General features: G+C 45.8%; 1 protein-coding gene across 2 annotated transcripts in view; it reads right to left on the bottom strand.

The window, feature by feature from the left end:
* Positions 1-1055: 1055 nt before the first annotated feature.
* SMOC2 (SPARC related modular calcium binding 2) overlaps positions 1056-25897 on the bottom strand; it is a 126094-nt gene continuing 101252 nt past the window's right edge. For both annotated transcript variants that reach the window (XM_080941947.1, XM_080941948.1), the window contains exons 10-13: positions 8163-8265; positions 6376-6650; positions 4468-4505; positions 1056-2346 (exon numbers count right to left, since the gene is read on the bottom strand). In XM_080941947.1, the coding sequence (XP_080798073.1) occupies positions 2329-2346; positions 4468-4505; positions 6376-6650; positions 8163-8265 (434 nt within the window). In that variant the 3' untranslated portion in view covers positions 1056-2328. The remainder of the gene's footprint in view (positions 2347-4467; positions 4506-6375; positions 6651-8162; positions 8266-25897) is intronic.

Here is a 25897-nt window from a genome sequence, read left to right as displayed (position 1 = left end):
CCTAAATGTAGCTATTATGGGCAGAGAAGGGAACCAGCTGCTGGTTTAGATTTTCAGTATTAATGCCCTACAATCAGAACCATGTGTAGCTCCTGCCTCATCCATGATCTGCCAGCCTCCCGAACATTCTGTCCTCTCTTGTGCTTTCTTCAGAACCTGGCCTAAACCCTGTCTTATCTCTGTGCCCTTCCCGCCTTCTCATTCTTTCCCCCTGTGCACATCACCGATGCTCAGAATGAGGGTCTCTCTGCTCTGAGTTTGGAGGATCCAAGTTGAAGTAGAGATACTGGAAGAGGTTGAACAGGGGGGAAGGGACTTCAGGAAATATCGTGAGATGTTACAGAGCCAATCAAGGCGGAACGGAGTTCTGGAGGTTGAAATAGGAGAAGGCAAACGTCACCTTCAGGGTTCTGGTTATTTGACTCATGGAACAGCACTAGGTTTAATAAAACAAGGCACTGTCAACTGCTTCTGTCATGTCTGGAGTGTCTGTAGCAGGAACAGTATGGGGCAGGTGGCATTAATCCATCCTGGGGCTTGGTCACGCAGTGAGGGCATAGAAATTTCTAGTGTATGATGTAAGGCAGATGGATATATATCACAACTATAACTCATGCATCCCACCTGTCAAGGGAAATGTACCAGGACTCCTGTCCTGTAGAGGAAACGCCAAGGTTGAAAAAAGGTGGAGAACATGTGCCACACCACACAGCCTCCCTCAACAGGCAAAATCAGAGCCAATCTGCTGGCCTAGTGCCTATGACTTTGGCTTCCACCAGTGGACAGATTTTACAGTAAGTGATCATGAAGAACTGGAGAGAAAAAAAAAATTGTCGTTATTGCAGAAGAACCAAGTTCAGTCTCCGCACCCATGTAGCATCTCACAACTGTCCATAACTACAATTTCAGGATATCTGATGCTCCCTTCTGACCTCCATGGGCACCAAGCATAAACAAGGTACATAGATATACACACAGGCAAGACTCTCACACATGTAGAATGATCTAGAAATATTTTAAAACAGTAATTAATTATGAAATGCTGAAAAGACTAGTACAGTTTAATCGCATATTTTAATCTAATAAAAAATGATTAAGTTCAGAGTTCAGAAGTATAAAAAGATTATCCAAAACAGTTAGGATCATACTTTTTTTCTAGACAGCATTGGCATGAGCTGGTCACTTGTTGCCTATACACAGTTCAAATGAGCAAAGGCCTTCTGCAACGTGTGTTCATAATGCATCCATGGACATATGTTGAGAGGCTGGGGGCTATCAACAGTTTTCCATATAAACCCCAATTTGATAGGATTGCCCTAACTCTGTCCCATCTGCAACTGCTCCTTGAGAACAGAGTGCAGACTGACCTAGGTCAGAGAGTGGCAGCCAACCAAACACATGGTCCAGTCTCTCAAGTGTGGTCATCCAGTTCCTAACCTTCATTCCATAAGGGCCTCGGATGAATCCCCTCAAACCCTCGTGGCCTCCACAGAAGGGAAGAGACATTCTCAGCTGCCTGTTGTTCAGCACTCTTGGAACTATGTAGTCTAGCTGTGCCTTCCTCAGGATGTGGTCCATGATCTCTGTGGAAGGCATTTTTTCTTTTCAATGTACCCTAGCAGGATGGTCTGGACATGAGGCAGGTGCACTAGATCCTTCCTGACCAATGAGATGCAGCCAGCCAATCAGAGTTAGATTTGCTCTCGGAAGAAGGGCTCTCTGCCTGCTTGCCCAACCAGCTCCCCGTAGATTTAACAACAGGGTTGGCTCAAACAGAGCTAAAGGTCAAGCAGAAGCTAAAACTGGAGCCTGACAGAGTCTGACTGCATAGCCTCAGACAGGGGCTACTGGAAGTTAAAGCTGTGCCTGAGCTAGTGTCTGTGTGACCCATGGTGTGAGTGACATCTCTAGAGAGCAAAACCTCATGAAACAGGCAACCACTGCAAACTTCTAAGGATACGTAGGCTCTGGCTTGTATCAAAGGCACTGAGAGCAACAATGGAGACTGCAGGCAGAGGAAGGGGCAAGGAAATAAACCAGGCCCTCCACAGAGGGACGAGGAAGTGAAGTTGAAATGCATTTAAAACCCACTCCCATCAGCACAGATCTTGAAGGTCAAACAGGAACACATACATTGTATGTGATTAATTTCTTGAAGCCAGCCTTCCATCTTCACAGATCACAACAGTCCATTTAAATATCTCATTTCTACAAAGTGAATTTACATTTAAAGTACAAAGTGCAAATACTATATGTTTTTCGTTTTTAATTGCTCTTTGGTGAGGGAGATGCCCACATGTCTAGGAACTGTCTCGAGTAGCCGGCAGATCATCCTTGTTTCCTGGGCTGGAAAAGCAAAACAAAATGAAGATAATCTTATGAAGATGTTTGTGTCTTCCCCGTGCAGACAAAGGCTAGCTCCAGGAAGTAAACCTACTTGCTATGAGGGAAACAAGAGAGGAAAGGACAGGGCACCTTACAGCTAAGGGTGAGCAGGCCTGTAGTTTAGGAAGTCTTTTCTTCCCTTGAGACCACCAGGAAAACATATCATCTGAGAAAAACTGCATTGACTTCAGATATCTTAAGTGAACTATGACATGGCACAGGGTGGTCTTAAACTTACAGTCACTATACTTCAGCTTGGGTAGGTGTGCCCCCAGCCTGAGTAGTCTTATACTATTTTAAATATTTCCTTTGGATCCTTCTGTCTTGCTACTTTTACCTAAGAACAAATGTAGCTTGCATTTGCATTTGGTCTCTTGCCATCCTTCACCATGTGGACTTTCAAGGGGAGTCATTTAAAAAAGAAAAGGGGAAAAAAAGCAAAAAGCAGCCATCTCTCTTTTTTTTTTTTTTTTTTTTCTTTAATCAAGTGCAGGAATCTGTACAATGGAGGTTGATCTTTTTATCTGATACCTAAAATACTGAACTTGGGATCTTAGGCTGTCTTTCCTTCCTTCTGATAACACCACAAGGAGGTGACTAGCCTCTATACTACGCTGCTGAAAGCGTTGTTTTAATTATACGGTCTTCTGACATATTTCAGTCATTACTGAAGATGACTAAGAAAAAAGGTTGTCCTTGGTGGCCATATCCAGACACCCGAGCTCACAGCTCTGTTCTTGCTTAGCAGACACAAAGCTACCTGGGAAGGACTTTCTGATTTCTGGCCCGCTGACATGACCCCATGGCATAGATTAGCAATGGTGGGGAACCGCTCAGTGTAAGCAAGATGAAGAGACCACACTGCTCTGTCATTTTTTTTTCTGTGCATTGAGGCACTGTAAGAAAGATGGAGAAACCACACTGCTCTGTCATTTTTTCTGGTACAGTACTAAAGTGGAAGGCTCGGTTTGGGGGGAGGAGGGGGCTTAACATTGCATGGCACATGTGTGCCAAAGAGCTGCCATTAGCTAGAGCAAACAGCCCCTGGGAAGCCTTTGGAGGCAGCTGGGTAATTGCTCTCAGACCTGCCCCCTTTGCAAGTATAAGTGATTTGCAGTGTGACTGGAAAAGTTAAAACCATAAACATTTACTAAACAAAGGAAAATGAATCACATGTCCTTCCTAATGAAATGGCTTTCAGTTCCCTCCAAGGTGTGCGCAGGAGGTCCCTACTTAAAACCCACAACAAACAGGGGGACCCTCCTCCTGGCATCAAGCAGGTGCAGCTAAAGTAAACAGATAACATGCAAGAGTCATAGAGAGCTCAGCTTGCCTGGCTTTGGGCAAAGAACCCTGGAAAGTGTCCCCACTTAGACTGCGGCTGGGACATGGGACCACAACTGTATCCTTTAATTGCATATCTAGAAATGTGGCCTCAGAAATTCAAATGTTTGTTAACACAGTAGAGAACTAAAAATCTCTTTGTGAAGTGAACTCCTGCCTCTTTTGATCTCCAGGTGAGTGGGTCATTTGAGGGGCAGAATGTCTCCTATCCCGGCTACCTCCTTAATATTTTAGAAACAAAGAAACCAGCTTCCCTAACAATTTCTACCACACAACTTGGTAGCCCATCTCTAAATTTACAAATTAACTGGAATTTCAAATATTTTGTAAAGATAGATGTACTTATTTATTTATTTAATGTATATGAGTACCCAGTAGCTGTCTTCAGATTCCATTACAGATGGTTGTGAGCCACCATGTGGCTGCTGGGATTTGAACTCAGGACCTCTGGAAGAGTAGTCAGTGTTCTAAACCACGGAGATATCTCTCCAGCCTCCTCAAATAATTTTTAAAGGGTGGAATCATTAAATAAAGTATTTAGCTGGTCTGTAATCACAGGCAGAATTTGGCAAACAAGTTTCTTTGCTACAAATGCTCTCACATGGAGCTGCCTTAACTGAGATGTCTGGTATTTCTGAAGGTATCCTTGCACCTAATCCTACACATAAGCCCTGGATTTCTCTTGTAAAGTTTGAGTAGATTGGAATATTATAAAGTCTGCAGCACAGACATACTCACCTGTCTATTAGAAGCACTTTCAGCATTTCCTCTGGGGGCTGGAAAGGGAAAAGACATCATTGTTAGTCAGACACTGCTCAGTGACAGGTCAACATCATCAACTGATAACAATGTATCCATAGAGACCCAAGGCTAGATTTGTAAGAGAGAGCTTTGTATAAATCACCACGGAGACATTGTCTCACAATACAAATGTCCTACTGCAACACTAGGAAAATGACTTGTTTTATCCCAAAACCTAACCACAAAGAAAAGCACGTAATGAACCTGAGACCTCCCCCCCCCCCCCCCCCCCGCACACACACACACACCCATTCTGTCTGTGGACTATTTCGGTTCAGTATTAAAATCAGAAAACATTAGCTTTGGCTCATTTCACTAATGTGCTGTTTTTTTCTTGGCTTGGAGATTGGGGGCAGGAGGGTCTCCCCTTTCTAGTCGCAGTGAGTACCCGCTTCTGGGCCACATGAACATTCTACTTCAGGTGTCCCCTGCCTCACCTGGTCTCTGCTCAGAGTTCAGTCTCTCTCACCTTACCGAAGTCCCTCCTTAGCCAGAGTTTGGGGGAGGGGGCTTCTCCAACCTTCCTTGCACTTTGTGGTAGCATCTGTATACCTCCGTGACCTCTTTCATTCCCTCCTGGCCATGGATAGTTGCTGCCTGTCCCCAGTGGACTCATCTCATCTCCTTCCTTTTTCTCCTTGTTCACTGTTAGTCCCATGGTAGTATTAGATACCCGATTCCTGCTGACCCATAAACATACACAGGCCACTATCCCAAATGTTCCTGTCTCCTAAACCCAGGCTTTACCTCCAACCATAGCAACTCATCAGAATTCTAATAGGTGACTTAAAGGCAGCAAGGAAAGCTAGGCTGCACTTCCATTAACTGTAGTCCTGCCCATTCCGTCCCAGGACCAGACAGACCCATTCCAGAGCTGCTTTGTAGTCCCCTGATGTCCCATCAACATTCTCTTTTGCAGGCCAACACCTGTACTAGCTCTGCCTCCAAACCCTGCTCTGAGTTCATGATTCCCAGCAGCCCTCTGTCCTGTGCAGACAGCCATCTCATTCAAAGGAACATGCTGAACCCAGATCCCCTTTCGAAGCCATCCCAACTGTGATCTACACCATGTGGTTTCCCAGAAGGAAAACTATCTCACTCCTTGTGTCTCTGCCTCTGGTATATGCCATGGATACCATTCAGCAACATAACTAAATTAGGGTCCAGGCCAGGTTTTTCGCCTTGGAGAAATGATTCTTCCTAATTCATGAGAAGCTGACTTCATTTTGAAGATGGCTATCTAAAGTCCCTGCAGCCAATTACTGCAATGCCGTCCTGACCACAACCACACAGCTCGGAGGTACAAAGGGAGAGACGCACTCATGGTCCACTCATGTGCTCCACCGTGCTGATGAAGCCAGTCGCCAGAATGTCAGAACCTCGGACTCACCTATCCTGGACTTCTGTCTACTCCTGCTACATCTGGTGAGGCTAGGCCTCACGGAAAGACATGTCCGACTGCTAAGTCAGCTAAAGCCACTGGGACAACTGATCTAGAGGTGATGACTTCACTGCCGCTGCCCTGGCCGGAATGACCCAGTGGAGTCTATGAACTGTGCTGCTCAGTTAGCACCAGTGGTTCTGAAAGCAGGAGCGAAGTCCTGTTTGAAAACTTAGCCACCATGACTAGAAGAGTGACAGGCCAGCTCATTAGTGCTTTGCTCAGCTCATGCTCCTGAGGTTTGCCGCTGTCCTGGTCAGGTGACAAGCTGCTGACCACCGGTGGTCATTTCTACACAGGCAACAGCAACCAAGGGCCGAAGACCATAAGGCATCCCAACAATCCAAGAAGCAACCAGAAAACCCCAACATGATTAAAGTGCAGAGTAGTGATGTGAGGCTTACTGTGGCGCTTCCTGGTGTTGGCTTTACCCTCCTCTCTGGTGACACCCAAGCAGCCCATGAGCTCCTGCACCGTGATAGATTTATCATTGTTCATATCACAGTATTCCACAAACTTCTTCACACACTTCTTAGGCTTGGATTTCTTTCGCAGGAACCTCTTAAAGGGTTTGATTTCCTTCTTTCCGATGTCTCCACTGGAGTTCTTATCAAGCAGCTTGAAGTACCAGTGCACAACCCTCTCTTCCAGGGTGTGGCTGGGGTCTGGCTCGGACAGCCTAGAGGATGAAAAACCGTGTCAGACAGAAGGTTGAAGCTGAAGTCCCCCCCCCCCCCGACTCTGGCTTCTGCCTTCCCCATCCCCCATGCCTATGCCTACCCCAGAGCACTACCTGATACAGCCACTTTCAAATAAAAGGTAGGAAAGTATCTTGTAATGGTTCAGCCAATGTGTTCAGAACAAGGAACACCAGAGCTCTTGTGTGTACTGTGGTTATTCAATTGCCCAAGTTGTAACTAGACAGTTTTCTTTGGAATTCTCTTTGAGCTGTACATTCTGAGACACAGGTGAGTCAGGCTGTGAGTCAAACCTTCAAGCTGTGCCGTAAGATCGCACACACCTCACCTGAGGCAGAGGACCTGTACCATCACTTTAGATTCTGGGGACTCCACTGTCCACTGGTTAAGTGAACATGTCCTCTATGAGAGTACAAACACAACAGGTGGATGCCAACAGCCCTCAGGGACTGGCACTATTGTGGGTCAGACACTCAGAGTCAGTCACTTCCATGGTACAAAAAGTGAGGCTGAAATATAGGTGACTTCTTTCGCCTTAGCGTATGGAATTGTGACATTTCCACTTAGTCTTGCTTCTCCCCTTATGACTTAATTAGCAAAGGAACCACACGATGAAGGGGGTTTTGCTAAGGAGACTTCATACACAAGACAACCAGGAGCTTGTTAACAGGACAGAATGGAGACCAGTATTTTTAGGAAAACGAAAACATTAAAATAAAATCTCCTTTAGAAATGAGAGAGACAGAGGGGGGAGGGAGGGAGGAAGGGAGGGAGGGAGAGAGAGAGAGATTGTGATCACACTGGGGTGAGTTTAAGTATGGAAGTGCTAGAGCAACCAACCTGGGCAGCTACATCACCCCGTATGGTGGGCAGAGGCACCATAAGTTCTGCCATGATATAGAACCGAAGCCTTGGTGTGTCTGCAGTGTACACAGGAGAGCATCTCTAGGTGAGCCATGTTGGTGTGTCTACAGTGTACACAGGAGAGCATCTCTAAGTGAGCCATGTTGGTGGAATGGTGTGTCTGCAGTGTACACAGGAGAGCATCTCTAGGTGAGCCATGTTGGTGGGATCAATGCCCCTGGATAAAATAAGCCTCATGTGCTCAGAGCAGGTGTGAACAATGAGTACGTCCCAGTGCTCAGGAGGCTGAGGCAGTGGATCTCTGAGTTCAAGACCAGCCTGGGCTGCAGAGTGAGTTCCAGGACAGCCAGGACTAAACACAGAAAACATGTCTCAAAAACAAACACAGAAAAAATAAAAACAAAAAGCCAACTTTTCTTTTTGAGTTGCAGAATTCCAAAGTAGTTAAGTCTCAGATTCAATTTCAATCTATAGATCCACCAAAACAAGTGTGTCCTCCCGCCCCTAGACATTCAAATGAACTGCCCGATCTCACATGGCCACCGGCCAGGAAGAATTTAGCTTTCCAGATTCCTTCAAATCCCTGGGCTTCAGGCCGCCCTATTGCTCTTTAGTGAGACACAGTATACCTGCCAGAAGAGGAAGAGGGGTCAGAGACAGCATGAACCATGTCTGTGGAGAGCGCGTCCAGGACACTTGTCAGAAACTCGTGCTTTTTGGCACCCGGACAACCTAAAAAGAAAATGCACATTTCACTTCTGTCAGTGGAATTCACAAAGGATAACAGACGCCCCTGCACAGTGGAAAGGAAGATTTGATATTCAGAAATTAGTATGCTAGACTTGCTTCATGTGGATGAGGTGACCTGATGTAGGCACTTTGTCTATGTATCAAACGCTAACCAACCACACGGCTATAATTCATAGGTGTTGACTTTGACTCACAGCAACTATTAATCATGGCATTTAACATTTGTTGAATTATGACATGAGATTAAGATTCTCAGGCTTTAGCCTCTGGTTGATCTTTAAAGCCACAGTACAGGTGTATGTGGGTGTCCCTCTGTGACATGAGGTCTCGGACACTTGGAAACATCAACACTTACCAAGTTCTCTCTACTGGGATTAACATTAGACCTAACCCAGGGTAGTGAGTCAAGAAGCTGCCAGCCACTGTTACATATCTCCTGAAATCCAAAGTCATGTTGGGAACAACATGAGGCAGAACTGTGATTACCTCCTTAGGGGCAGATTCACTCTCAAACCATCATCTCAACATGTATCAAGGACTGGAGGCGTTCATACTTGAGAGCCCCAGAGCTGATTTGTAGGATATCAGCCCAGGAGTGATCCACCAATTCTGGTATCAACTTTCCACAGAGCATTTTACATGCATTCTTCACCACCCTTCCCTATACTCAAACCCACTTGGGGTACCTGAGATATTTTCTCTACCCTAAGATATTACATCTGGACAGGGAAAGATGAGGATGCTGGTGTGGCTGAAGACATTCTAGTTTCATGGTTTTTCCTTTAAACAGCCGGGCTGGGTTTTGTTTTTTGTTTTGTTGTTGTTTGGTTGGTTGGTTAGGGTGTGTGTGTGTGTGTGTGTGTGTGTGTGTGTGTGTGTGTGTTTATTATGATTCAAACAAATGCTGCCTGCCTGTGGCAAGAATCTATGTAGATCTGTTTTGACTTATTAAACATTCTAGCAGAAAACAGATGTTAGCCTTTCATAGAGTGTGTGGAACTTGAGACAAGAAAGACTGTGTATCTTTTCTGCGCTCAATTAAAAGAATGGATTGCAATTTACAGAGCAAGCTATAACCACTGGGCAAAAGCTCTGAAGAACTGTCCTGAATCCCCTGAGGCACTCCCCAGGAAGGAAACAGAAGCCAAAGGTTGCTTCTGGTGGTCATTGACTCTTCAGAAACTTCTGGAAACCATCTTTGCTGGACAACTGAAGATGGCACAGGCATCAATAGTGTGAAAACAAAGACTGGAAACGATGAAGCAGGCCCATTGGATGGGGTTTCCTAACCACCTGCCACATAATCAGCTGGCCCGTGATACCTCTGAAGAAGAAGGGATACTGGGAAAGCATGATAGGCCTCTGCCAAACCCTAGTGTGCACCCATGAGGTCCCCAGTACTTGTTAGCCTCAAGAGACTCAAAAAGGAATACAATGACAATAACCATTGATCACATCTGCTCAGAGAATTTCCACTGAGAACCTATAAAGAAGGAGTCTTTATTTTACAGGAAGTATGACGAGCCATTTGTTTTAGACTCTGACACCTACGTTTGCTATAGTTTTAGAGACATCGACAAGAGGAGAAAGAACAGTGCATCATGTCCCAAGAGGGTAGAATGTAGAAGTGGTGGGACTGGTTGGAACGAGGATCGAAGAAGCCGCTCATGAGCTGTCTGGGTTGGGAGAGTGAATGGAGTATCTTATCAACATGGATGGTCAAAGGTAATCACGGAGATGTGAAAAACAGAGCCAGACAAAGGTCCAGAGTTATCTACAGGCTCTACTTGCCAGGCTTGTGTTGATTGGTAACCGAGTACCCTGAGCTGACTTGCTTTCTGTTAGAATCTAAGAGCCCTTAGCTTCCATTACAGTTCCCAGAGCCACACTGCCTTGTGATACATGGACTAGGGCATAAGAACATTCTTAAAGGTCAAGACAAACAGACATAAGACTGACTGACATGCTGAGGAGAGAGAATGAAGACCACCCACTGCTCTTGGAGGTGATGATTTGCCATATGTGAAGATAGATGCACTGTGGTGTCAAAGTATGTCACTGGGAACATGCACTCTGACAAACATCCAAGAGGACTGGCCTCCCTTGAGGCAAAGGGGAAGTGACTCCACATGGCCTCACAGTGGTCTGGTACTGTAGACCGAAGTCCATTCATTCAGCGGATACAAGTTCCCATGTCCACAATCCTAACCATCCGTCTCATGAGCATTGAGCCTTTGGGTTCCTCTGAAACATCAGATCTCTGTCAGGACCACAGGCTGACAGAAAATACGAGACTTCATGTCTCCAATGTCTCCTCTTAATCAAGCTGCCCGTCTTGGGGCCTGGTGGAATGTTTCCGAGAATTCTGGCATTCCAGGGTAAGCGTCAGGATGGAGCATACACATCTTGATCTAACAGGACAGTCAATTTATTCAGGGATAGTTCTGCCAGGAGAACGTTTTTCCAGTAAATGAAGAACTGAGTTCAGAAGTCCATGGCCCTGCCATTGCTTCTCCAGAAGTTCATTTTCAATGCCTTAAAAAAAATGCTTGTTTTTTTTTTTATTTAACTCTTTCAAAAGAAATGTGTTCTGCACTTTCTATGCAACACTCTTATTTTAAAAAACAGACCTACTTCAGTAATTTTGCTTATGCTTATGATTTATTTTTTTCCAGTATAAATTTATACATGTTCATGATGGTTCTCTTGATTGCAGGGCAAATCTCCTCTGTGGACCATCATAATGAATGTAAACTTACTCCCAGTAACCTGCATGGCATGCCTTGCTACCACAAGCAAACCCCACGCAGAGCCAATAGAGGCAGAGAGCAGCTATTTGAGAGAAGAGGCTGGATGATTCTAACCTGGGCACGCATAAAGAGCTGGAAGCCTTCAGGCCTATGAAACATCATGAGATCAGGGAAGGCTACTGGGATAGGAACCCAGGCCTTGATCTGGTCAATGCCAGTGAATTCATGAGTCTGAAGTGTCTGGTTGACGACATGTTTTAGATTTGTGGAAACTCTTAGTTTGAAAATTCTATTTTAAATTATAGCATTGAACCTGGCATACAGCCAAAATACTCCTTGGTCTGCAGTGATTTCTTGGTGAGGAACTACCAGGGTACTGTTTTCTTCAAGCTTAAGAGTTTTCTTGAGTATTCTTGGACAAGCATTTCTAAGGACTGAGGAGTCTGGGGTAGCATGATGTTAGCAGAGGCGGGACCACAGCTTCTAACTCATGACACAAAATTTTACACCTGCTTTAAACTTCAACACACAGGTTCTCCCCACCCACATGAGAGCTGTAGGCCCTTCATAGTCTTGAAACACTGAAGCATTCATTCATACCGAGAGACACAGCAAGACAGAAAGACACAAAGAAAGAGGCATGAAGCTTACACCAATTTAGTAGAAATGTGAAAGCAGATGGTCTTCGAGACTACAGCTAGGCTGGGTTAGAGGGCTGATGTATTGACCCTGAGTGAGGATTGAGGCCTCTGAGTTCTCCTCACTGCTTTTAAGTCCCGGTGATGGGGATGAAAAACTGGATTCACTCTTGCTGGACAACCATCCCAGTGTGTATGTGATCAGAGTGGAAGGCAGTCTTCAGATGACTTCAGACTCTTTGTTAGTGTGGAAGGGAAGGTGGGAAGCCTTGTGAGCAGATGAAAGGATGCTGTGAGCCCAGCCCAGTGGAAGCCGGTTCTGTGTACAAGGAACACTCCATCACATAGAGTGCAGAAAGCTGGGATATAGGCTTAGCTGAGAGGCCTGGAACTTAAGCAACTAGTAACGATACATGGTCACAGGGCCTCTAAAATACGAGATCATAGATATTCCTAGATGGTGGCAGTTCCAAGTAACTACCTTCTCCTTGCCTACTCACAGGCACATGCTGGGTGATGTGTCCTGGGACACAGGATCCATTCCCCCATCAATCCCTGCTCTCTTTCCTTCTTCACGGCTTATAACTGCTTAACATTTAAATTTAGAACAATGAAAAGAATCAAAATGTAGACACAGGCAACCAAGAGTTAGGAAAGTTTGCTCAGCTGCTTGTGTTTAGCTGCCTGCAACTCGTTACAGGTGTGAAAAGCCAATCCCGTAATCCTTCCTCCAGGCTAGAGCCCACAGAGGGTTTGGGATAGGGAAGTGCTAGAGAAAATCTCACCCAATTTTCCAGCTGTAGGATTAAAAAAGAACACTCTTGTGTTAACTCTATGTTGCTATTTTCTCTATTTCTATATTGAAATACTTATGTTCAGATCTCATTATTTTTTCAGCGTATTTCCTATCTTTTAAAGCATAGTTCCTGGGCTCAGGGATGCATGTTAAGGTGTTTATACCCACACGTTGGTGGAAATCAACTTTTGTTTAGGATCCAAGGTCCAGGAGAGAGCCAAGACAACAGGAAAAGCAAGTCATGGTGGACACGTGGCTTGTCAAAGACTCCTACTATCCTAATCCTTTGAAGAAGCTACGGATATAAAGCCATCGGGTCTCTCTTAACTAATATCCCAGAAAGCCTTTGCCTTGGTTTAAGTCACCATAGGTTGGGCATCAAAAGAATATACACTAGGAATCTGAGAGACATGTCTGAAATATTCAGCTGCTTAGGCATTTATCCTCAAGCTGGCCCTGCTGGTGCCTGGAATCTCTCTAGGCTTCCTAAGAGCATTGGTGACATTTGTCAAGAGCCTCGATGACAGCCATGACCCCAGCCCTCAAAGTGCTTGTAGAGAGGGAAATGCTGCTGAAGAGATATTGGGAGAGTGGTCATGAGAAAAGCTCAGAGTCACTTTATAGGACTCATGGGCCATCTTTGGGTTCCTGTCTGTGTCCTTACAAAATCTAAGGTCACAGACCTCCTGAGGCCAACTGAGCATCTTTAGACACATGCCACCTTGTAATGTGACACCGTAAGTCTCTTCCAAGAGTCAGAGCCAGTTCTGGTGTCTGACCCCCATTCCAGTCTGGTCTGGTCTCACTCTGACATGCCGCAAAATAAACATATACTGCTGCCTTGTGTTCTCCTGAGCTAAGGTCGTTGTATAGAAACCGCCCAGAAAACAAGAACAAGTTCTGAGCACATACACAGGCTGAGATGTCTAAAGACACAGACACCTGGGTGGGTGGCATCTGTAACATTCTGAGTAGGCATGTGCTCCTTAGGAGTCCCCGGAGTTGAATGCCCAGTCAGTCTACTTGGCCTCTTCAGGATCTTATGAGTTTTCAGGAGTCTAAACACAGAACATGAAATTCTGCGATCTCTATAGCTCATGGTATCTTCATTTTAAACTTTGAACCAGAAATGAAGACCAACAGAGAAGAGAAAGTGAGTTCTGAGTCACTTAGCCTTCAGCATACTTATGTCAGCCTAGGATAGTCAGACATTGGCAGTGAATTCGCCAGAACACCTACAGTTTAGGTTCATTCCAGCATGAACTCTGACATGCATTTTGATAATAAACACTATAAGAAATAGTGCACACCCGATCTCCCCCCGCCTTATGGCACTGCTGAGATGGAAGCAGGTATATGGCACACACCAGGAAGAGTCTGGGTGATGAATGAAAGGATATGTGTGACAGATGCGGGTGGTCTTGTCTGCCTAGGAAGTGCTGGGAGCCTTCAGCATTAACCTCTGTCTTAGTATCTAGATCGATCTTCCAGGCAAAGCTGTTGGCCCATGTGACCATCAGAGAAACAAGGGCCCAAGCCCAACAAAGACCACCCTATTCTGAACATCCTCTCTCTGAAAAGTCTCTATGAAGAAACATCTTAGAGCCTTATACTCTGGTCAGTTCACCAGAAGGTGTGTGTGCTCCTGTCCAGGTCTGTGGGTGAAGGCAAGTCAGGCCTTCACAAGTCAGTGTGCACAAAAATCTCTGCAAACATTTCCTTCTTCAAAGGTAAACAAACCTCTGTTCTCCATCCCGTGCCCTTAGCTCTCTGTCTAAATGTTGTGTCTTTCCTTTGAGTTATTATAAGAAAACAGTAAGGTCATAGGTCGATGTTCAGCCTCACTGGAGCCTGAGAAAACCTGCGGCAGGCTCACAGACTGCTGGTTTCTTAGCCCCCATCATAGTCCTCTTGCCTGTCACATCAGCTCCAAAGGACACACACAGCAAGGCTAATGACAACTAGCTTGGAAACCCCAGGCCTGCTCATTCTCAGCCCTCCTCCCCACACAGCAGCTCCCTCTTGACTGTGCTCCCTCCATACTAGCCCTCAGGCTGTGTCCCCGCCTTTTTCTTCCTTCCCTGCTACTAGTAATGACAGCGTTAAGTGAAGCACTTTCATAGGCTGCCACAAGTTAACCAATCGACATGTATCTGCTAGTGTTTGACATGATGACATGCTTGAAATCCTGGCTGCAACCCAGTGAATGAAGTGGAGTCTAAGAAGGAGGCTACACTAAACATCCCGCATGCTGGCTCCCACCTTGAACTCTGTGTTTCTCGTGGGATCTCACTTCCTGTTCTGTTCCTACAGCCAGCATTCAAGTGTGACAGTTTCTGTGTCAGCATTGTCTCAGGTACTCAGGAATGACTGAGTTGGTCATGTTTGTTTTGCTATTGTCCATGCTGTGATTCATATTGCATGGGCATGAAGGCCAAGGCATGGTCTCTTGGGAGCTCTGGGATCCATGGCATAGAAGGCACTTACGAAAATGCTATACACAGACTGCTTACCACAGCTTCAACTGAGGTTCCCCTGCTTCTCAATCCCAAGAATCTCCAGAGCTAGGAAATAATCTCCATGATTATGAAACAGAAGAGACGACACATTGTTCTAGAGCTCTCTAGAGGGAACTGATCTGATTTGGTTCTCAGTGGCAGGAGAAGACAAGCTACCCGGTGAAGAAAGTTGCTGTTACTCACTGTAACCTACTGTCCTAAAGGAGAAGGGGGGTGTGGTTTCTCACTAACACTCACATAAAGCACAGAAAGATGCCTTGCTCTTGTCTCAACTATACAAGCTGCTGGGCCTCAGGAGGCTTCTCAAAAATAGTAGGAGACAGAGGAGACTTCTGTACTTGGAACCCAGGAGAATTAGGTCTACCAGAGTCATCCACTCAGGGACAGAGTCAACTAGCTAACATCTGGGTCAGGAACATTGAGAAACAACACCTTGAACCAATGACAGGAAACAATGTAAAAGTCTGTCTTCCGTCTTCTCCTTTGCAGAACATTTCACAATGATATAAGTGAAGACAAACCTGGAAACCAAACTCAGAAATAGTACAAAGATGAGTTCTTTCTCAACAGGCTGGATAGCCAGTTTTACAAATTATGATCTAAATCATTACGATTACTGAAATATTGAGGTAACACCAGTGTGAAAGAAAATAGCCTAATGTCACGTACCTAGGCTGCATAAGCCTGAAATACCAGTGTAGTTCAGAAAAATAAATACTTGCTGACCTAAAATACTTAGTGGGTAACAAATACCCGCACAGTCTTATCAGCCAGTGGGAACAAAAACATTCCCTTTGCAATGGAAGAGTGATGGTTTTCATAACTGGCTTCTGTATTTTATGCTTTTAAAATAGATATCTTGTAAAAAATGTGAGGGATAGAAGAATTATTGGTCTCTGGCTCATTAGACATTAGCATTCTGGAAAATTAGAATTATGACTGCACATGGTTGAGCATCTTCTGGGAAAACAACTAATTAAGGACCCGATGTGGCGACTACTGGAATGGGGCTTGGCAAAGTTGCTGCCACTTGGGTGCCGCTGGTGTCATGCAGTCTCTAGTCACCATCTAACTCCAGCGACCTCTAATGAGCTAGCTGCCAGACAGCTTCATGTCATTTGAAAAGTCTGGGAGAAGATGACTGAAGGGGGTCTGTCCACTTTATCATTCCCAACCCACTGAGGTATCAAGCCTGGAAGAGTAGAAGGAGGGTGGATGCTCTAACTCGTGATTTTGGAAAATGCTATCTAAATCTCCAATGCTGCCAAATCACTAAACTGTTTTCTCCTCCTCCAGGCTGTCATTCAGGGGAAAGGGCTCACGAAATTCCAGGAAAGGAGTTCAGGAAAGAGGCAAATTCTCCAAGGAGAGACTATGCCTGTCTGACCTGTCTCCTGGGACCCAGCCAATGACTTATGTAAAATTTCCACTCTTCGCACATACCTAACGCCACAATGCAACAGGACCACAGGGGAAACATGGGATGCTCTCCTAAGACATGGGCTCTCTAGCTCTTGGCTTTCTTTACCCTGAATCCCTAGGCCTTCTTTCTGGGTACTGTTTCTCTCTGTCTATTCTTATCTCCCTCATCCTTAACAAAATCAGCTCACAGACACTGTCTTCTTCCTCTGATGAGGACTTCCTTCTGATTCTGTACAATTCAACACCGTTAGCCAGTCTTTCCTCATCATGAATTCAGTCCCACGGGAGCCAGCCCAACCTTTGCTGGTGTCTGACTGGAGATAGTGTGTTTCACTTAGGAAACTAGACCCAGCCATGTGTTTGGATTCTTTCTACCTTAGAAATCTTGGCAAGAGAAGCTATGCATGCAGCCATACTCACTGCAGATGAACAAGACGCTGAAATCTTCCCATGGTTCATCCAGATACTGCCCTAGAGAACTCAAAGACTCGGGCCTTCTTTGCAGAGTAGAAGCCAGAGTTCTCATGGGGTATGACAACCTAATCAGGTGACTGAATGACAGGCCTTAGGAAGGAGACTTGAGAGACACAAGAGGGACAAGTCGGCTTCTTGTGTGAGATCATTTCCATGGCCTGAGGATAAGAATCCCACTTTAAAATCCAGTGTCCCAGTGCCTGGTAATCTGTTCTCAGATTCAGCTGCTCTCTTAATAATATATCTACTCAATAAAGATCAGAACATTTTAACCCATTTCCTGATGACTCTTGGGTTCCCCAGGGCCGTAGCAAAAAGAGTATTGTTAATATAAAAAAAAATGCTATCTGACTGCAGGAATTCTTTCCTATGGAATGCTGCCAGATGGTCTATATGTCATAAACTGAAATCTCCCAGGTGACAACTAGCTTGCTTAATTTAATCTTTGGTGCTGTGAGTTCATACAGTTCATGTAGTGGGTCAGCCCCAACCCTCTGATGACCCTGTGTGGAACATCAATGCTGCCTAGTATAGTAGAGAGCCAATCACAAAAGAGTAAGGTCTGAGCTGCTCCAGGAGCCCTGCTCTTCTTGGTTATTTGTGTTCAGGAAGAATCAAAAGCATACAGTGACCACAGACAACGTGCCCAAGTCAGAGAACATGAAGTCAAGACCACAGAAGAACCTCGGTGGAGTAACCACTTGCTGGTGAGCAGAAAAATGGACGGACAAGCACTGTGTGCCCATTCACAGGGGGCAACCAGGTGAGAACACACATGATAACCACCCAGGGAGGTTCTCTCAAGGGAAGCAGAGCAGCCAAGGAAGAGGAGTTTTTCAAAAGACATGGCCAGCATCTCCTCATCCTCTGGTCAAGTGTGAGAACTGATCCTCTATCCTTATCATATACCTCCAGACTTGGGCATCAGGCACAAGGCACATGGAAAGCCAACTCCAGCAGCAAGAATCCGAATGGGTGGTAGGGTTGGTGAGATGCCAGGTGAGGCATCAGTGGAAGATCTGAGGGGTGCTAGAAAGAGCAGAGTACCCCAAGAGTTTTTACCAGAGGCTTCTATTCATCTCTACATCCTACAGAGACCTTGCTAAACAAGCCAGTCTGGGTAGAGCTGGGAGGTAGGAAATGGCCTATGATACAAAAGAAAGAATAATTCACACTGGCTAAAAGCTGCTGGCTTTGCATTTGCAAACAGACTCGCTGAATTCCACCCCAAGCTTGTTTGACAGAACTGAGACAGATTATCTCTCACAGACTTTCCCTGGCCCTGCTCCAGACTCCTTCACCTAGACTGTCATAAACCCAGGGCTTCAGGGAACAGGAATCTAGTTCCATTCTGAATGAAATGTTGTCACCTCGTGCTTATACATATTTATAGGTTAGGTTAATAACCTGGAGGATTTTCCTATACCCTTCGAGTTTTACTTGGGATGCAGCCACTAGATGGGAAACCGGAAGCTCTGTTTTCCTTCCAATAAAGCTTCCATCACCTCCAGGGTTCCTGGTTCCTCAGTTTAAAGGTGGTACAGCCGGCAGGGTCCTGGCACATGTCCCTCCTGTCTGCTTCATACCCTTTTCCAATAGACGGTCCACCAGACACCAGATCCCAGGTGCGGTGAGACCTGAATAGGGACCACAGGCTGTGAGGGGAAGAGAGCTGATACCCTGTGTCCATCCTCAGTCTGGCTCTGTGCCTGACTTGGATCACAACGATCAGTCTCGGCATTGCTGAGTTCTGTATTCTTATCTCCTTGTCTTCAGAGTGGGCCCTGCTCCTCTGCATCCCAATCCCAAGAGCAGCACACTGGCTCCGGTGAAAGCTGTACTTTTTCTCTGTGACTACACAGTGCCCCAGTGTCCTCTGTCTCTGTTGCTTTTAAACATCAGTGAAAGCCTCAGCTAAGGATTTAGGACCCCAGGCCCACAGGAGTGTAGGGAACCCTACAGCAAGGGCCTCTGCTGAGAAATGGCTTTAATCTAGGAAAATGCCAAACTTCTCAGCAAAGGGTACCCGTTTTGTCATGGTAAAATATGTAGGAGAGAAGTCAGAATGAAAAGGAAATGAGGACAGAGAGTCAAGGAGGAAGAGGAGCTATGCTTGTATGCAAAACACAGAGGTATGTTTGATGGCAACAGCCAAGGCAGGAGGAAATGGTAGTCACCATGCCTGGACGAGCAGGTTATAAAACATACTTTCTGACAGGGAACAAGGAGGATCCTTTCTGAGTATGATGAAGCAAAAACTATGTGTGAGGGGTGACTCCTGCCTCAGTGTGGACAAACAGGTCACTTCAGTGGGTGGGCAGTCAAGACAGTTGCTGCAGTAACAGGCTTGAGCCAAGCTTGGGGTCAGTACAGTCGTGGGCAGAGGTGTGGGTAGTTGGCACATGCCCATCACTCCCCAGCCCACCGCCACTTAGACTCTGTTCTAGGCTGACTTGAAATAGGGCCATCTCCTCACACACATTCCTGTAACTATATTTCTTCAGGGTGAGCTTGACAAGTAAAGTTCTCCTCTTAGGATTCCCTGATATGAGGACCCATTTGTCTCAAATTCACATGGTCAGCATCTGAGTAGGACAGAATTCTCTTCCCTGCACAGGTGTCAGCTCCCTCACTTTAGGTGCTTTCAGAGTCCACTGAAATATAGAGAAACTGGTCAGTAGGGGAGCTGGATTTATATAACCATATTCTAGACCAAGAAGTAGATCGGGCAGTTACTACCAAGTGCCTTCAAATGCAGCCTAAAGTCCCAGTGCAGATGCTGGCCTACAAGCTAGGGACCTGGTGAGCTCATATAAAAGTCCTAAAGAATGTTGAGAATCCCAGGATAATGACAGGAATCTAGCAGTGATAACTTAGTTCTCAGATGAGTGCCCTGTAGCCCTTATTCTGGTGTTTGATGGCCACAAATCATCACATGGTGGATGATCATCACATCCACCATGGCAAACCTACACACGGGGACTGGTGGGCTTAGCGACAGAATGGCTGAACTTTTCCAGTACCAAGTCTGCTCTGCTTCTTTAAAGACTAGACATAAAGTACAGCCAGTGCAGCTGGTCCCAGGCTTCCCCCCTCCCTTAGTTCATGTCCCCCGAACAGCATGTAGGGTATGTAGTTCTGTGGGGCCACACAACTGGCACGGTGGCCTGGACAATCACCCACTTAAACAAGTGTCTGACAACCCACAACCTGTTTGCTAGCTCTGGGTCATTGGCCTCTTAATGGAGGGGTGAGCAAGAGGTGGGGTGTATGTCTGTAAGATGAGGTTATGCAGACTGGTTGGGGAGGTAGGCGTGAGTGGCCTTCATAGATGCAGGTGGTGGAGACATGCACACACTGTCTTCATGGGTTCTGGGCAGGAGAAACATGCATGTGCTGCCTGTATAAGCTCTGGACTCAGTTACCATCTGCTTCTAAGAACACTGGGGTTCTCAGGACAGCACAAGACCTCACGGCAGATCAACTGGGGACTTGCTACCAAGCTGAAGAACATACTTTTAATGTGTAAAGAGTGAAGATGGAAAAATTAAATTACCAGAGGCCAATGGCAAGGTAAAAGACCCAGACTGCTTAAGGCAACTAGATGGGGCTGGACCCAACTTTTAGTGCATGTAGTCCTGCTGGGCCACACAACCTCCAGCTACCCCTCCTGTCCCTGGTCCCCATGTGCCCTGGAGAGCACAGGCAGGAAGGATATAAGCTAGGAATTCTCTGGACACTCAGTCAGATCCTCAGCTCACCTGGGAGCTGACACTCTGCAGATGGCAGATCACCCCTCTGTCCAAGTCTACACAACCAGGCTTCACAATGCATCTGAATGATTGTGTTTGGATACAATGTAATTATCTACGTCTCAGCCCCAACGTTTACAGGGAATAATGCAAGTTCCTCGGCCTGGCAAGGTCTGAGTCCTGAAGCTTCCAGCCTTTAGAGTGTGTGTGTGTGTGTGTGTGTGTGTGTGTGTGTGTGTGTGTGTGTGTGTATACAAGCAATGTGTGTGACCTCTGTTTACTGCAGGCCCTGCACAGACTCTTCCTTTGGCTGTTAAAGGGTCACTCCAAGCACTAGAGCTTGTGTGCAAACAGTGTGCTAAGAATTTGAACCTGCTCCTGCTGGGTGCTTCCTGGTAGGGCTCAGAGCACTCAGGCCAAGACTGGCATCCAGGAATCTTCACCTCATGCTTAGGCATTGCCAGGTTCCTACAGCCACAACCTCAGAGGTGGAGGAAACACTTTCTTCGCTGGAGGACTCATGATCACATTCCAGAAACTGTCCCACATGCAGCTATGGGCACCAGTCTTACAGAATGAATCTCTTATAAGCATCACCCGTCAATTAAATGGGGTATGGCCAATGAGTTGAGGCAGGAAATAGAAGGTGAGATATCCAGAGAGAATTCTGGGTAATAATTGGAGGCAGGGGAGATTTATCTCAGAGCACTGAGGAGACAGATATAAACCAGCAGGTAGCCAAACTCAGGTAGGAATAAATGAGATAATAACTTACAGACTAGTTAAGAGAACAAGCCAAAGCTTATCGCCTAGGCATTAATTAATAAATAAATAGTCTCAGAGTTGTTATTTCTGGGAATTAAGTAGTTGGGAGGAAAAACTAGATTTTACAGGCTCTTAAGTGTCCACTTCTCCCCGTGTGGGCAAGAGGTGTAGGTACGAGTGTCAACAGGAAAGGGGAAGAAGGTGTTGGGTTGTAGCCCAACTCCTTGCTGATTCTCCAAACATAAAAGATGGTCTACTTCTCCTCCCAGATGCCTCGCACAGAGGATGCTGCCATGGAAGTTCTGGGAAGTCAGTATGCACAAAAAAAGAGTATATATCTCAAGAAGAAAGAGGGCTGGCAACAAGCAGGTTGTGGCCAGACCAGAGCATTGGGCAGCGGTGAAGCTGTGGTCATGTCTGTGTCTGGGTGTCTGCTTTATTCCTCTCCTTACTCCAGAAAGACTTCTTCATTAGAAAAACTACAGAGATAAAATTCCCACTGTGGCAGTGAGTGAGCAAGGGAAGGTGGGAAGTAGTTACTATCTAACAAGATGGTGTTAAGTGACAACAAGCCTCTCGGCTGAGCTTGTCAGTGTGCCCCAGAGGTGTCCGGACATGACAGGCATCACACGGTCCTCGAGTTCGGAGCACCTCTTTGACTTCATGAGACCCTGATGACAAGAGAGCCAAGTGGGGACTGAGTAAAGCATCGAGTGTTGTCTGGGGACAAGGAGCCCCCAAAGGCTCAGAAAGCTGATTAGAGAGAAAAAACACAGGAGGAAGATAGAGTAGCGGCATCCTCCTCAGTCATCCCAGGAATTTCTGAAAGCCAATTAACACATAAGGGGCAGCCACATCATCTTTTGCCAGATAGAGATGCCATTTCACCGTGAGACTGACTGTTCTCGGTTTGACAAGTCAAAAGAGAACTAGATAGAGCTATTAAATCATGTTCGAGGGAAAACAACCTAGAAATTTCCAGGCCCTGCCATTATTCATCATAAATCATGTTTCCTTCTATTTTGAGCTACCCAGGAGCATCCCATTTGCCAGTCACAGATCTATTCTGGGGAGCACCGAGCTCTTGGTCTGAAGAATGTTATAAAAAGAACAATTCAGTTTCTTCTTCCAGAAGGGTCTTTTCATGGTCCTACGTATTATAGATGCAATCCCAGATTCCTGCCCAGTATCTCCTCAGGTATCTGGATGTGACTGTCTTCTCCCCTGGACTTTCTCTAGCAAGTGACTATCAGTCCCCAGTACCTGTGTCTTTCCCCTCAGGTACCCAACTCAGCATGGTTTGGCAAGAGCTGAGCTATTCTGATAAATCTGGACAAAAGCTTCTCAGAATTTTATCCAAGCTTACTCAGGTATTACCAGAGATCTTAAAAATTACCCCTATACTTACTCCTCCCCTCTGTCTCTTTCCTAGGGGCAGGGATTGTGGGATAATAAAACTATAATCTTAGTATCCAGGCCACAGCTCCTGAAGAGTAGAGGTGGTTCTTCAACACCTGTACCCTCAGGAATTCCCAGCTTTGTCACACATACACACACACACACACACACACACACACACACACACACACACGTTGGAAAGGAACAACTCACATTGCCAAATTGCCAAAAAAGAAATACCAAACATTCTTCCCAGCTCTTGGTTCAAAACACAGGGGTACTGCGGGTAAAACTTGATTTCAGATTTTAGAAAACGGTCTCTCAGGAGTGAAAAGAAAGAGAGCAGAAGAAAAGTGTGTCTGTGTGGCTTCGCTTGGTGAGGAGAGGCAGCCTCCAACATAACAGTGTCACCTCACCTCACAGCTCACCATCCTGGGGCATGTGACACTTGAAAGTTGTCACTACCCTCTGGAATCCGAACCATCCTAGAGATAAGAGCAACTCAGGAGCCAGCAGAAGAAGCTACAGGAGATTCAGGGCCGGGGCTTACGATAAAGACACTAAACACGCAGAGAATGAAGCTGGGGTAGCTCAGCCAGTAAACTCTTTGCCCTGCAGGCATGAAGGTTGAGATTGCTCTCCAGAACCCATGAAAAACTATCGGGCGCCGTGGCAAGCGCTTGGAATCCTAGTGCCCGGGAAGTGAAGCAAGTGAATCCTAAGGTTAGGTGGTCAGGCGCCTAGTCAACTGGGTAAGCTTCAACCATTGAGAGATCCTGCCTCGGAAACAACCACCAGAGAAGTAGACATACACCCCTGCCTGGTGATGCAGGGCCCTTACAGCACCATTCTGCCTAAGCCATCTACTTACGCTCATTGAACCGATATGTTATGAGGAGCTTTCAACTTGGCTTTTGTTGAGTCTTTAAAAAAAAATCAGATTAGTCCTAGGAAAAGCCTAATTGGATAAAGTAAGCTAAGGTCAGAGGACAGCAAGTTGGTCATTTCCTTCAGCTGGGTTGTTTTAGATAAATGGCTTTCATAAAGAGGGAGGAAATATTTGTAACAGAATGAAGATTGTTTAGCAACAATTAAACATATTTGGTGTTGCCTGAGGGCAGTGTGTCCCTGTATGTTTTGAAGCTGTCTCTGAAATACTGCTTACGCTGTTAACTTGTTTGGGTGATGCTTCTTTTGGGGACTGAGTGATTTAAACTTCATTCTGTCTTATTTCTTTGTAAACACCACTTTCCCTGCATTGGAGTCAGGGAGCTTTTCACATAACTGGTGATGAGCCTGCCCAGCCAAAGCAATGAACACACAGCTCTAAAGAGCTAAGGTTGGTAGAGCACTGAGCCAAAAAGCAGGCCCAGAGCCAGAACTCATAGCGTTCTCTGTTGAATGTTCCTCCCATCAGGTCATGTATCATTTAATACTGGCCCTGAGCTACTTGGGCAAACCCACGGTTATCTTTTAAATGAGATATTTACTATATTAAAATATTGGAAAACAAGAAATCAAATCAAAGCCTGCAGATCTTTAGAATATTTAGATAGTTTTCGGAATCTGACCGTCTTTAAACACTCCTTCCTGTTGGTGTACCTCAGCACCTCTGGATCAGCATCCATTGTAATGTGTCTGATTTCTGCTTCTGCCTCCAGCTCCCTATAGTCTACAGGGCCAGGCCTGCTGCATTAGAAGGTGTACCTGCCTCTGGTGGTCCACTTGACCTCCCTGGTGTCCCACCAAGCTAGTACGGTTTCTACCTTGCTGTGCAACTTTCCCTATTCTCACAACACCTTTGCTAGCTGATTCTCCCAGTTCACCAAAGCTTTGTAAACATCATGGCATTGGTTCTGTGGTTGACACACAGGTAAGACACTGCTATGTTGCCACTAATCATGGCTAGCTGCTTAGTCGGACTTAGTGTAGGACTATCCACACAAAGCTATTATGTTCAGGGTGGTGTTCATGGTGGTGAGCTCAGACTAGCACACTGAGAAGCCCCGTCAAATCCCAGGATGCTGTCATGTGTCCAGTCCCTAAGGTGAAGCTGGCCCTGCTGCTTATAACAATGATGTCTGTGGGTATGTTCAATACGCTTCTCAACCTGGTCCCAACCCTCTCCCAAACTGCTTGGTAGAAGGAGGGTGGTACAGGATACCCTGTGTGTGTGTGTGTGTGTGTGTTGGAGTTAGGGAAACAGATGGCAGGAATGAGCTTGTGTAAGCACAGAGGAACACACACAGCTTCACCCATATATATGTTCAAGTATAGAGGATTGTTTGTGTCTAAAGCTCAGTATGAGCTAAACCTGTAGCTCAGTTAGCAGAGCATGCAGGAGACCTTAGCTTGGCTTCTCCAGCACCACAGAAAACACATGTCTGCAATCCCAGAACCCAGGAGGTGAAGCAGGAGGGTCTGGAGTTCAAGATGACCCTTCATTTTGTAACAAGGCCAAGGTCAGTGTAGGTATATAAGACCCCATCTCAACACTGTTTCTAATGACTAATAGATAAACAAGTCTAAAGTCACCTTGTTCTCAGCTGACTCATGTCTGAATTCATGACTTAACCTGATTTAAGCATGAAGGTTAACATTTAGTTTTTATGTGAGAAATGCTGCCTTCTCTCGCTGTCAGGGACTCCTCTGGCTGCAGAAAGCACATCTGCTGTCTGCCATCCACTTGGCAAGAAAGGTAAACACCCACCTCTCCATGTGTCATGCAATACCTGGCAAGAATGCATAGCTTTGGGTCTAATTACCTTTGGAAATCAAGCTAAGCTGTGCCTAGGGCAAGGTGAGGATCGTTTTCTGCTGCCTCAGAAAGTCATAATTAATTTCAAAGCAATTTAGATCGTGCTAAAATATTGCTTGAAAAAGATAGAGGGCGGCTTGATGGTTCGAGTTGAGGGTTATAATTACGCCCGCAGTCGCTGTGGGCTGCCAAGTAGAGAACACACTCCCGAATCCCTTACCTCCTGTTACTGGGGAGAAAGGGCTGAGGTATAAAGAAGGCAGTAAACTTCCAGCATCAGTTACCGTACCCAGTCTGGAAGTGTTTATTCTTTTAAAGCCATAGCCACAGGTGAGGCATGCG

This window comes from Micromys minutus, assembly GCF_963924665.1.
Source record: "Micromys minutus genome assembly, chromosome: 30".
Lineage (NCBI taxonomy): Eukaryota > Metazoa > Chordata > Mammalia > Rodentia > Muridae > Micromys > Micromys minutus.
The sequence above is the reverse complement of the archived record's forward strand: the minus strand, read 5'-3'. Positions and strand labels throughout refer to the sequence as shown.